The sequence below is a fragment of the Mesoplodon mirus genome (genome assembly GCF_964341445.2).
Source record: "Mesoplodon mirus genome assembly, chromosome: 5".
In the NCBI taxonomy this organism is placed as follows: Eukaryota; Metazoa; Chordata; class Mammalia; order Artiodactyla; family Ziphiidae; genus Mesoplodon; species Mesoplodon mirus.
This window is the reverse complement of record NC_138980.1, coordinates 58,585,792-58,599,449: the sequence shown is the minus strand read 5'-3', so window position 1 is coordinate 58,599,449 and position 13,658 is coordinate 58,585,792. Positions and strand designations below refer to the sequence as shown.

The 13,658-nt window shown below is 47.5% G+C and overlaps 1 protein-coding gene across 1 annotated transcript in view; it reads left to right on the top strand.

Moving 5' to 3' along the window:
- The window catches only part of ABLIM3 (actin binding LIM protein family member 3), a 156,020-nt gene that overhangs the window by 76,581 nt on the left and 65,781 nt on the right, over window positions 1-13,658 (top strand). Inside the window, exons 4-6 of the mRNA XM_082622791.1 lie at window positions 3,911-4,094; window positions 5,965-6,077; window positions 13,452-13,578. Of these exons, the coding sequence (XP_082478917.1) occupies window positions 3,911-4,094; window positions 5,965-6,077; window positions 13,452-13,578 (424 nt within the window). The remainder of the gene's footprint in view (window positions 1-3,910; window positions 4,095-5,964; window positions 6,078-13,451; window positions 13,579-13,658) is intronic.

The window sequence follows — 13,658 nt, the reverse complement described above, 5'->3', positions numbered from 1 at the left end:
AGTCAGACAACGAAATACAGCACAGCAGTGAAAATGAATGACCCACAACTACATGCATCGACATGGATGAATCTCAAAAACATAATACTGAGAGAATGAAGCAGTAAATTACACAGAAGAGTAGATGCAGTATGATTCCATCCATATAAAGTTCAAAAACAGGCAAAACTAAACAATATATTGTTTGTAGATGCCTCAAAGGTAGTAAAACTGTAAAGAAAAGCAAGAGAATGATAAACACAATTTGGGACGTGGTGTGGGAAGCAGGGCACTCTTAGGGAGACGGGAACAGGCTTCTGAGCTGCTGGTGATGTTCTGTTTCATAAACTCGGTAGTGAGTAGCTGGGAGCGTGTTTTATTATGCTTCTTTACACTGTACGTATATATTTACTACATCTTCTGTATGTATAATATATTTCACAATTTAAATGTTTAAAATAATGAATGAGATCACCCTCAGGGGCCCTTCTAACACTTTGATTTTGAAATTCCGTAAGACTGTCTCATTTGAAAAGTTGAAAATCAACAGAATTATTATGACAGAATCCTAGACTCTCACATCTGGATGTGTCCTCAGTTACCACATAGCCCCCTCATTTTACAAATGAGGCAACTGCGCTCCAAAGGGGTGAGGTCACTTTTTCAAAGTCACACAGCACCTGAGTGCTAGAATGGGAATATGGAGGAAGGTCCAGTGACCCTCAAAACAGTACATTTTCCACTGAAACACAGTGTGGGCTGTGTGCATGTCCTGTCCTAGGCCTTATGTTTACAGTAAGCATTCTGTGTTTCCTGGAAGCAGTTCTGAGTTCCCATATTCTGTCCCATTGTCAGACTATATGATCTTTCTTTTAATTAATAGACTATATTTTTCTGATTCACAGAATAATGACTGCCCTGGATGTATTAATTCCACATCACTTCCATACTACAGACCCTCTCCATGGCCTTTCCTGTTATTTGAATGAAGAGCTCTGCTCAGCTTCAAATACATCTGTCGTGCTGGTCCAGCTTTCCTCCCACCCCATGTTCCCCACTGTATTTTCAGGAACCCCTGGGATTCTTATCAACCTTTACATCCTTTCTACCTTCCTCCTTCAGCTCCTTGGGGGAAATGAAGGAACTGATTGTTCCAAGTTTTCATATGGCCTCCTGGTTTTCTCCACTGGGAGAGGTGGCTCTGGAAGTGGAATTGGCAGGGGACACAAAGGAGAGAAAAGAAGGGAAAAAACAGGGGCTGTTTCCAATGAGGTTGTAGGCCATGACCTGACTAATTCCACAGCCATGAAGTCAATGGATCTGCCACCTGCACATCCCAGAACAGCCTGTTCTCTGGCCTTGCCTGCCTTCCAGACCAGGCATTGTTTGATGTGATGAGTTTTCATGAAGCCTGATGAAAGGTGGACCCTTCCCCACCTACCACCACCACCAGCGCCTCTTCCACTCATAAGCCCTGCCTCCCTGCAGGGGTGGTCTCCAGCGGCTGCCAGCTCGACCTCACATGGAATTTAAAATGTTTAGGCATATAGTCAGCCCTACCTGCTCCTAGACTCACAGGACGTCAGTGTCAGAAGAAAATCTCAGGTCATTTCTTGTCCAGTTTCTGCTCTTTACTCAGACGTGAACAGAGGCCCCAGACAACAGAGGACCAAGTTCAGAGTCACCCAGAGAGTTAGATGGCCCAGGTGGTCTGACTCCCAGAGCAGAGTCTCTCACGGTCCTAGACCGTTTCCCCTGGTGCTGTGACATTTGGAGCTGCCCTCCTCCCTCACCTTGGCCCTTGGAGCCTACCTCTGGCCTGCGGAGTGAACAAACACTTGCAAAATACTTCTGACATTCACCTAGAGGTCCCTCCTACTTTTAACCTGGCTGCTTTTGCAAAACAGTGTTCCCTATTAAAGATAAGAGAGTATTTACTGGGGTGATGTCACCCAGTCCAGGCCAGGTCCTCGCACGTACAGGCTTGGAAACCATCTTGTTGTTCTCCCCACCATGGATCACGCTTGGTAAAGCTGAGTCATGCTAACCACGTCTTTGGGAAACCGACGTATAAAACCCAAGTGCCTGTTTAGTAACATAAACAAGAGCTGTAACTCTCTGTTGTACTAGTTCATGTTGCCCTGATCAGCTGCTTCTCTCACAGAGGCAACCTATGTAGAAAGTCAAACTGTCAGACTCAGAACAAGGGGAGCTGGTCTCGGGATTTGAATGAGCTCAGTGGCCTTCCTTTGATTGCTGACCAGCCCCTTCCTGGCTGACCCATCCTTGCTTTAGCTGGATCAATAAACTCAGCAGTTCTGGTGGCTCTGAGAGTCAGTTCAATCTCTTGGAAGAAACTTAGCCTCTTTCTGCTCTTCCCATTATGTGTTCATTTCATAACTTAACTCTCAGAGGGAAATCTCATTTCCCACGTTTCTAAGTCCTTTGGGGGACGGGAGCCCCACATGATTCAGTTGTTCAGATACCTATAATTATATCCACCTGCTTTTCTATTATCTGCCCTATATTACTTCATATTGTCCACCTGCTCTTCTATTATCTGCCCTATATTACTTCATATTGTCCACAAGGATATCCCAAAAGACTTTATAAAGTACCTTATGAAATCATGTTGCCTCTCTGTTCAGAAGTCATCAGTGCAATTGATCATTTCTGCAGCTGGGTAATGGGGAATCATTATAATCTTCTCTCAACTGTTGTATATGTCTGAGATTTTTCAAAATAATTTAAGATTTTAAAAACTAGGGGAAAAACCATCCATGGCTTCCTAGTTTCCCACAAAGCCTAAACGTCTTAAACTGGACTTGGCCCCTCTTCCTCCAACTGGCCTGGCAATATTTTCCTGTAATATTGCCTTCCACTCTCTAAAAACACCACCCTTACCCTAGCCCCATCTCCACACAAATATCGCCTGCAGTTTCCTGCCTTTGTGCTTTAGCTCATTCCATTCCTTCACTTCAACTTAGATGCTCCCTCCTCCAGAAAGCCTTCATTGATTCCTCCCACTCACAGCACTTGCTACCTGCACCAGCCCATGGCCTGTCCCCACTGATGTATGTTCTATGTGGTCTTCCCTCTGCATCCATTGTTAGCTCTTTGGAGTTCAAGGATTGTGTTTTGTTTTTTTTTTTTTTTTTTGCGGTATGCGGGCCTCTCACTGTTGTGGCCTCTCCCATTGCGGAGCACAGGCTCTGGACGCGCAGGCCCAGCGGCCATGGCTCACGGGCCTAGCCGCTCCGCGGCATATGGGATCCTCCCAGACCGGGGCACGAACCCGTATCCCCTGCATCGGCAGGCGGACTCTCAACCACTGCGCCACCAGGGAGGCCCCAAGGATTGTGTTTTATCATTCCTGCCTGGGAACAGATCTACCTTTTATGGCTATGGTGAAGCTGGATTATAATCTTCAAATCATACATCCCATTGCCATCCTAACTTGTCTTCACCTAGCACAGACTCATGCACATAGGAAATGCCCAGGGCATTTTTAACTGAATGATTCTTTCATCAAACTCATGATACCACCAGCTGCGTTGCATTGCGTGAGCCACATGGCTTTAAACTTTTCCTCCATCTTTTGAGAAGATTGTATAGCATGGATGGTCTCAGCATGCATCAGGATCAGCTGGGGAGGTGCTAAAATGCAGATGCCTGGGCTCCAACCCGAGGGAGTCTGATTCAGGTCCAGGCAGCTGCATCTCAAGAAGACCGCCAGGTGATTCTGATGCAAGTGGTCTTCAGGCCTTCCTTTAAGGAGCACTGGCCCCAAAGGCCCATGAGGTCCCATGCGTCACCATTCTCTGGCCACTTACGACTGAGTCAGACAGTAGCCTTGTCCCCAGCGAGAACATCATGCTTGCAGACCCTCCCTGGACTCACCTGCCTTTGTTTCCCGCCTTGTTTCCCCAAGTGTGTGGCTGTGGCCTGGCTCAGTCAGGCTTCTTCTTCAAGAACCAGGAGTACATCTGCACCCAGGACTACCAGCAACTCTACGGCACCCGCTGTGACAGCTGCCGGGACTTTATCACGGGCGAGGTCATCTCTGCGCTGGGCCGCACCTACCACCCCAAGTGCTTCGTGTGCAGCTTGTGCAGGTGAGCAAGAGGCCAGCGGGGGTGGGGACCCTCTGCCTGGGATCCTGCAGAAGGGAAGAAATGGCCTTTCCCAGGCAGATCTGGGGCTTACTCGGCTTTGTGCTGGACACTTGCATCCTCTAATCTCAGGGGTGGAAGGACCTGACAGGCCAGTGATTTTCAAACATTTAGCGGCTGAATCCTGTTTGTCAAACGTGATCTAGTATAAAACACTAGTTTGTCCCGAGATGAAGGCAGCGTAAGGATCTGAGCCCCAACACTCAGCCTCCCACTTCCCATCAAAAGGCCCTGAAGGAACCACTGAGGGCCCTGGCCTCTCAAAACTCAATTTGGAATCCATGAATCTGGCTCACGCTCTCACACCCTCAGCCACATGTGGTACTGGGATATCTGTTTATAGCCTTCCTCCATGACCCTGGCAGGTGACCCCACCTCTGTAAGCCTCAGCTTCATTGGTGAATCGACATCAAAGCCAGTCCAACTTCATTGGGTTTCCATGAAGATAAATGAGATGGTACATGCAGAGAGACCTTCTCTCAATGACTGGTACCAAATTGTGTCCACTTTTATTCTCTTCATTATCATAATGATCATTATCTAGCCTCTCAAGACCTCTGATAGGTGATAGAAAGCTCACTCCTTCCCTCCTCCCCACCCTCAGCATCCCTGTCACTTGTTAACTTAGCAAATGTACATTAAGGGCCCAGTGTATGCTAAGCACCATAATAAGGAGATGAAAAAATAAAGAAAACCTCAACCCTGCCCACAGATACGTTAAAATTTAATGGGCTGCTCTGATTAAGTCATAAGTAAAGCACGACTGGAGTATATGTATGCATTTTTAAATTGGGAAAGTCATTTATAGATTAATTATTCTCCTCGTAAAATAACCACCTCTTTGTTACCAGTTAAGAGTAATTAACCGATTAGAGTTTCTGATTGAGACCAACGACACAGTGCATAAGAAAATATTATCACCCAGTGGAATTCATTCATTCATCCATCCAACCCTTAAGACCTGGAATCCCAGAACCATTGGAAGTTTGCACAGTAGGGTCCATATGGTTTAAAGTGGAGGTTTTGTGAAGCCCCATGGAGAATAGGCACCTTCCCAAGGTCATGCCGGGTCCTTTTACCATGAGTCAGTGCCTGGGCTGTGATGAGAACACGGCTCCCGTCCCTCCCTGGCACTCCCTCCATTGTTCCTGTTGCTAATGTAAGGGCAGTGGAGCCACTGCAGGCTTACGGGGGCATAAACTCAGAGTCCATATTAACAGGCATCCCAAACCGCTCGAGCAAGAGCCGCTGTGTGATGGGATCAGCTGTGCTGAGGGTTCTATGCGCTTTATATTTAGTTAGGGAGGCAGGACATGACGAGCTTGAGCCCCTGAGCTGTGGAACTCAAACTGCGCAAATGCAGGCGAGCAGAGGAAGAGGTTCTTTGAGGATGTCTAAACTTCCTGTGGATGAAAGAAGGAAATTTTGGCAAGTTGGGGAGGTGAATGAGTTCTTCCTGACGTACAGGGGGTAGGTCAAGTTGGGATGGAAGAAGTCCTTCCAGGAAGAGGAAGTACCTCTGAGACGTTTTTAGCCTCTTCATTATAGAAGAGAAATGTAAGCCCAAATAAGTGTCATGATTTGCCCAGTGTTTAAGAATCATGTAAATGGCCCAACTGGGTCTCCAGTTCCGGTCCTGGCCCTCCCTGCGTGGTTTAGCCCGACCCCGTGAACAGCACTTGAATGTACCTGGTGCCTTATGTGTGCTGTGTATGCTAGCAAAGGTCTTCAAGCACATGTGTCGTCAAGTCACCTGTAGACACAGAACCCTCTAGAGAGGTGGTGTTGAATTCCTCCTTCATCCCTCTTGCAGGAAGCCTTTCCCCATTGGAGACAAGGTGACCTTCAGCGGGAAGGAATGTTTGTGTCAGACATGCTCCCAGTCCATGACGAGCAGTAAGCCCATCAAGATCCGTGGACCAAGCCGTGAGTCCTCCCCATGGGGCACGTCGCCGTCCACGGGTGCCATCTCCCAGGGCTCTCCTGTCCCAGCTTCGCTAACTGCTTCTGCAGCCTGGAGGGAAGTGGGGGAGGTTCCCACCCTGGAGGACTCCTGAAGCATGACCCAGTTGGCACACAGCCCAGACTCACAAACTTCCCAAAGCACAAACGCAGGGAAAACAGGCTGCCCAACTATAAACAGGGATGGCCTGTGCCACGTATTGGCCACTTGGGTGGTTCTCCTGGGATGAGCAGGGCTCCTTATCTCCCCTCTGGTCCACGCTCCCAAGGGCATCCCAACAGAGCTGATCAAGTGTTTTCCACCAGTGGCTGTCAATTTTTACAAATCCACTACAGAAGGATATGCAGACATATCTTAACAACAGAGGGAGTATGAGAGAAGGCCACAAGGGCTGTGCTGGTGTCCCTTAGGGTGTGTTCCATGGACCGTGACATCAGCTTCACTGCAGGACTTATAAAAATACAGATTTCTGGGCCCACTCTGGACTTCTAGGAATGGGACCTAGAAATCTACAATCTTAATAAGCTTCTTGGGTGATTCATTCGCTGCTCCTAAGACTGAGAACTACTGTCTAGGGATGAGGAGGACACTTGGCAGGCCATCGTAAAGGTCACGTTCTATCACCAAAACATAGATTGGGAGTTGGGGGGAACTGAGGATCAATAGTGCCTCGGAACAGTCATTCTGATTTGTGGAATGTCCATTCCATACAAACGTGTCTAGCCGTAAGATATCCAAATCACTGTTCCAAGATGCCCTTATCAGGCCACTGACTGCATGTGCCCACACACACACACAGACACAGCCCCCTGGGTCTCGGTGAGCCAAGCTAAGCTCCAGCATTCTTTCATGTTACGTGACACTCTCACTGGCCTTGTCGGCAGAATCAATGAAAGCCCATTAGCGTCTTGTGCGGCGTCACTGTGTGGTATGGGGGCTGTTGGCCACGGCACCAGCAGAGTCAGCATGCTGAGGCTGGGTCCGGCTGAGGAGGGCGAGCACGGAATACCCCAAGTCAGCAGGGCTGAGCTCCCGGGGGCTCCATTAGCATGGGAGCCGGTGGGGAGGCTCCCTCCCTTGCCCTTCCTTTCTTTCAGTTGAATCAGATCTGCTCCCAGACTTTCCGTCAGTATCTTCGGTGGGGCTCAAGAAAAATTTGCCGCTCTGATCAGGTTTCCATCTTGAGGTGGCTGAGTGCACACACTGTTATCCTTCATAACTCCTTGAAAGCATCATCCAGAATGACAGCAAGGCTGAGATGCAGGACCACAGCGCCATGGCTGATGCTGCCAAGGCGCCCAGACACCAGTGGGACCACGTGTGAGTTCATAGAGGGAAGCCGGCCGGAGTCAGGAGGCTGCCATCCTTTTGTGTGAATGCACAGCCATCACGTAGCCTCCCTGTGGCTCAGTTTACCCAACTTTGTGGAAAGCAAATGTATCAGTATTCGGGAATCAAACTAACATACGTCATAGTGCGTAAAATGCTCTCTAAATATAAAGTGAGGGATTTTGTTGGCTTGGAGGTTTAGTCTAGGAAACATACCAAAGGAGAACTGAGAATAAGATTCCTGAATCTGCTATTACTTCAGTCAGCCTGTGTTGCATGTACTGTGTGCCTTGGGGAATCTCAGACAGGTGGGAGATTTCCTCAGCTAAGTGCGGGAGTCCTGCATGGGAGCATGTCCACAAGAAGAGGCTGTGTCCACCATAATTCTGCAGATCGGGAGGTGAAGAAGGTGAAGTAGAGTGAGTACAGAAGAGCAAGTGAGCACGTGGGCAGTGCTCACATCCGGGGGGATGCCTAGGATCATGGCTCATCTTGTCACTCATGAAGTCTAGACATCAATGTGTGGATCTCTACAGCGCATATGTTTCATAGAAATGTTTTCTCCCCAAAGGTGGTCATTGTCCACGCTGTAAACGCAAGGCAGCCTCCTGACTTGAGGGTAAGTTGGAAGGTCTGCTTAGTTCCCCAAGGATGGAGGGAACTAAAACAAGATTCAAGAGAGTGCTAAGGTGAAGAACATATCATAGAGAAGGAAAATGAAAGCAGGAAAACTTGCTGTATTTTTGAGCCACAGGAGTGTGAAGTTTCATCCCTGGAATGTAAAGACATTCTGGAAAAGCAGGAGCAGTATCTCCTCAAAAGAGATCAAGAAGAATACTTAGGAACTGTCACGAGAAAAGAATTGTATTACTTATCACAGGCGGAAGAAATGTTTCCTCACAAATCTCAGCAAGAAGAATCAGGAGCAGAAGTAGCATCGCCACCATCACCACCAAAACCACCACCGTCACTATTGCTAACACTGATTGGCCATTACTGCGGTCAGGCGCTGCACTAAGTTTTCTATACATAACATCTCATTTAATCAGTGTAATAACTCTATGAGGGAGGTAAGAGTAATGTTGTTTAGATGAGAAAACTAAGACTCAAACAGCATAAATGACTTGCCCAAAGTCACTCAGATAATGGTAATGTAACTGGAATGTGAGCCCAGGCAGTCTGGCTTTGGAGCCTATTTCCTTAACACCCTATACCAGAGACATGACTTGCTAATAGGAAGGGTCCTGTCTCCCTGGATTAGTTGCCTAAAACAAGGTGGGGAGCTTGCTATGACTCACAAACCCACTTATTTTTGCTGATCTAAGTGGAATGAATGACACAGTCAAAAAAACTAAAAATAGTTGTCTGGGGTCTTTAGAGTCTCCAGTAAACTGAGGGATTTAGGAGGAACAAGTGGTGGCATCATACTTTCTGCCAGCTGAAGGTTGTAATTTTGGAATGAAGAGGAATGTATGAGGAATGGAGTGGACAGCTGGCTCTGCAGAATCCAACTTGGGACAGGGTGTGGCCTGCTTATTACACCAGACCCGGGCTCCCGGATGGGGTGTTTGAGGCTCCACTGGGTGGCCAAGAGTGAAAGTTGAGAGAAGAGGGAGGAAAAGGTCCTGATAAATATGAAGCCAGTACAGTGGAGGATGAGCAGTATAACATGAAAAGAAAAACCGTGTGGAGCAGGTATGCCAGAATTCTCAGGAGGCATCAGCAGACCTTCCCTACATCAGAAATATTGCTTCTGACCTCATATCAGAGATTGGATAATGCACAGAGCATGAGTTAAAAACATGAGAATAGGGCTTCCCTGGTGGCGCAGTGGTTGAGAGTCCACCTGCTGACGCAGGGGACATGGGTTCGTGCCCCAGTCCGGGAGGATCCCACATGCCGCGGAGCAGCTGGGCCCGTGAGCCATGGCCGCTGAGCCTGCGCGTCCGGAGCCTGTGCTCCACAACGGGAGAGGACACAGCAGTGAGAGGCCCACGTACCGCAAAAAAACAACGACAACAAAACATGAGAATATGGGATAATAACGATAGCAACCACTCTTTGCATATATACATGCCAAGCACTGTGCAAAGTCTTTCCAGGCCTGACTTCAGTTCATCTTCACACCAGTGTTGTAAGGAAGATGTTCAGATGAGGAAGCTGAGGTCATACAACTAGTCAGCTGGGGAGCTGGGATTCTCCCCTCGGCCAGCCTCTCTCCACTCACTCTAACCTCTCAGCTCAACCTCTAACTACTACACTGTACCATCTCCTAAATTTTAGCTCAAGGTGCTAATTCATCTCACATGTGTCGCTGCAACTTAAAGAGATGAAACTCATCTCTTTTGTGGCCACAAAAGGATACAGCTCTTCAAATAAGGTTTATTGAAAAGATAGACAGTGGTGTTGTTGGCTAATAACATGTCTATCTCCATGGAATCCACAAGTGAATTTGCTCAGTGAATGAGCATGTCAAGCAAGGAAAAGTGAAGTGCAAGGGATAAAGGAGAAGAGAGAAACTAGAGTTATCATTAAATATTTGAAGAAACTGATATGGGGGAAGAGGTAGATTATTCTTGATTGCATAAAATAGGGGGTGTCACAAGGAGTCAGGAATCAGCTCCATATAAAAAAGGCAGTCACGGGACTTCCCTGGTGGTCCAGTGGTTAAGACTCTGTGCTCCCAATGCAGGGGACCTGGGTTCTATCCCTGGGAAGGGAACTAGATCCCACATGCATGCTGCAACTAAGAGCCCGCATGCTGCAATGAAGATCCCACATGCCGCAACTAAGACCTGGCGCAGGCAAAAAAAAAAAAGAAGAAAAAAGGTAGTCATGACAATCTTACCTGTCCAAAGGCAAAGTGGACTTTCTCAAGAGGGGGTGAACTGCTCACCCCTGGAAGCGATGACACAGAGGAAGGTGCCCACCCCTGTTGAGAATGCTGTAGATTCCTGCACTGGGTGGGATTTTGGCCAAATGCTCTGTGAACTCTGAGCCCCTGTGGAATCATTTAACCCTATCATTGAGGCCCACAGAGACACGAGGTCAGAATTTGTGGCCTAGAAAGCTGGACCAGACGCCTGAGCCCTTGGGTTTTACTGTTCGGAGCATGGGCAAGTCACTTCAGAGGCCATCTGTCTATAAAAGAGGAGGGGGGGGGCTTCCCTGTTGGCGCAGTGGTTGAGAGTCTGCCTGCTAATGCAGGGGACACGGGTTCGAGCCCTGGTCTGGGAGGATCCCACACGCCACGGAGCAACTGGGCCCGTGAGCCACAACTACTGAGCCTGCGCGTCTGGAGCCTGTGCTCCGCAACGAGAGAGGCCGCGATAGCGAGAGGCCCGCGCACCGCGATGAAGAGTGGCCCCCGCTTGCCACAACTAGAGAAAGCCCTCGCACAGAAATGAAGAGCCAACACAGCCATAAATAAATAAATAAATAAAGCAAACTGTCAACAAGTAAAACTAAATAAACACTTAAAAATAATGATAGTTAACATTTAAAAAAAAAAAAGAGGAGGGGGTACCTGACCTCTCTAAACTATGACATTCTGAAGACTGTGATGATCAGGATGGGGTGGGGGTAGACTTATCCCAGGAGAGAAGAAATCCTAAAACGATTCTCCCAGCCCCCATTTGAAGGCCTGGGACTTGAAGCATTTTGCAACGGGAGACCTTCCTGCCCGCAGCTTGTGCTAAGAGACGTTAGAAAGGCGCTGTGTGGCCAGGAGGGGCGGGCTGTGGGAGCTGCCTCGTACACACACTTCATCAGGGCCCAGACCCTCCCCACAGCCTGCTGGGCACACCCACTTCCTAGACACATGGACACCTCATCTCCTCTCCCAGGACAGGCTCCCAGCTGGATGTAAGAACTTCAGCCAGCCTCTCCCAACTTGATACGCCGTCCCTTTTCTCGCCACTGCTCCCAAGTATGCATTTGCTTTGGTGCCAGGAGGCAGGCTTGTCCTCTGGTAAACTTTGCACAATGACCCTTTCCTCCTCCAGAGTGGGACATCCGGTCGGCTAGGCCTGAATTCCCCGCATCTCCCAAGTATCTTGGACACTGCCTCTATTTCCTGCCCCTCCGCAGACACTGATTGAGCAACAGGCAGACTCTGGGGCCCCCTACATTCAGTATTGGCCCCAGTGCACAGTCCAGGGTGAGGGGAACGGAGAGCAAGGGCACCTTTCTGCTCTGGAATGATCTCATCAGACTCTTTAATCCTTGCTACTTGGGGAGGCAAATGTTTGGTATATAATCAAGTTGGGGAGGAGGTGTGTGTGGTAAGTTCTGTCCTTTGCCTGAGTGCTATGAGGCCTGCTCATTCACGCTCATTCAGCAAATCTTCTTTGATTTCTTAACTCTGTGCTGAGCATGGTGCTAGGCAAGAAAATACATTTAACCACAAAACACACAAATCACAAACAGGGTCCTTGCCATTGAGCAAAACTCTACTGTGCTTGGAGATCTTGATAAAATTCAGTTGGTCTGCGACAAGGGCTTAATTTCCAAAATATATAAACAGCTCATACAGCTCAACATCAAAAAAATAAACAGTCCGATTGAAAAATGGTCAGAAGACCTAAATAGATGTTTCTCCAAAGAACACATACAGAAGGACAACAGGCACATGAAAAGATGCTTAAAATCACTAGTCATTAGAGAAATGCAAATCAAAACTGTAATGAGGTGTCACCTCACACCAGTCAGAATGGCCATCATCAAAAAGTCTACAAACAATAAATGCTGGAGAGGGTGTGGAGAAAAGGGAACCCTCTTGCACTGTTAGTGGAAGTGTATATAGGTGCAGCCACTATGGAGAACAGTATGGAGGTTCCTCAAAAAACTAAAAATAGAGCTATCATATGATCCAGTAATCCCAGTCCTGAGCATATATCTGGAGAAAACTCTAATTCAAAAAGATACATGCACCCCAATGCTCATTGCAGCAGTATTAACAATAGCCAAGGTATGGAAACAACCTAAATGTCCATCAGTAGATGAATGGATAAAGAAGATGTGGTGTGTAAATATATATACACACACACACACACACACACACACAATAGAATATTACTCAGCCATTAAAAAAGAATGAAATAATGCTATTTGCAGCAACATGGATGGACGTGGAGATTATCATAGTAAGTGAAGTAAATCAGGCAGAGAAAGAAAAATATCATATGATATCACTTATATGTGGAACCTAGAAAAATGATACAAATGAACTTATTTACAAAACAGAAACAGACTCACAGACATAGAAAAACTTATGGTTAACAAAGGGGAAAGAGGGGGATAAATTAGGAGTTTGGGATTAACAGGTACACACTACTATACATAAAATAGATAAGCAACAAGGACCTACTGTATAGCATCAGGGAACTATATTTAGTATCTTGTAACAACCTATAATGGAGAAGAACCTGAAAAAGATATATATATATATATATATAATATATATACATAATATATATACATATATATGTAACTGAATCGCTTTGCTGTACACATGAAACTAACACAACATTGTAAATCAAGTATACTTCAATAAAAATAAAATAAAATAATTTAAAATAAATAAAAATTCAGTCGATCTGGGTGGGGCCCACATTGCTGCACATTTCTGAGCTCCCAGGTGACACTGATACTGCAGGTCTCTGGGTCACAGAGACTTGCATGAGCTTAATTAGCAACTCGAGAGCAGAAGCCGTGCTGGGTCCATTCTGGATGAACAGTTGTCAGGATGACCAGCAGGGAACTTTCTGGAGGAACCCTGGGAGGTCTTTCTTTCTTTCTCCCTCACACCAAGACCACTTGTCAAGAGGCCAGGGCTCTGCTGGCCTTTCCTTCACCTGGCAGAGTCTCGACAGGTGCCAGTGCTAGGGTGGGAGCAGTTGTGGAAAAGCTGGCGTTCCAGGAGGGGTTTCCTTGACTCAGGTGTGTGACGATGGCAGGGCTCTAGGGGCCCAGGATGCTTTGCTCAGCACATCCTCTTGTCTTTGCAGACTGCGCTGGGTGCAAGGAGGAGATCAAGCACGGCCAGTCACTCCTGGCTCTGGACAAGCAGTGGCACGTCAGCTGCTTCAAATGCCAGACCTGCAGCATCATCCTCACCGGGGAGTACATCAGCAAGTGGGTTTCTCCCCCTCCCCGCCCCGCCCGCCTGGCCTCTGCATGCTCCCAGACCTGGCTGCACATGACCCTTGCCTGAG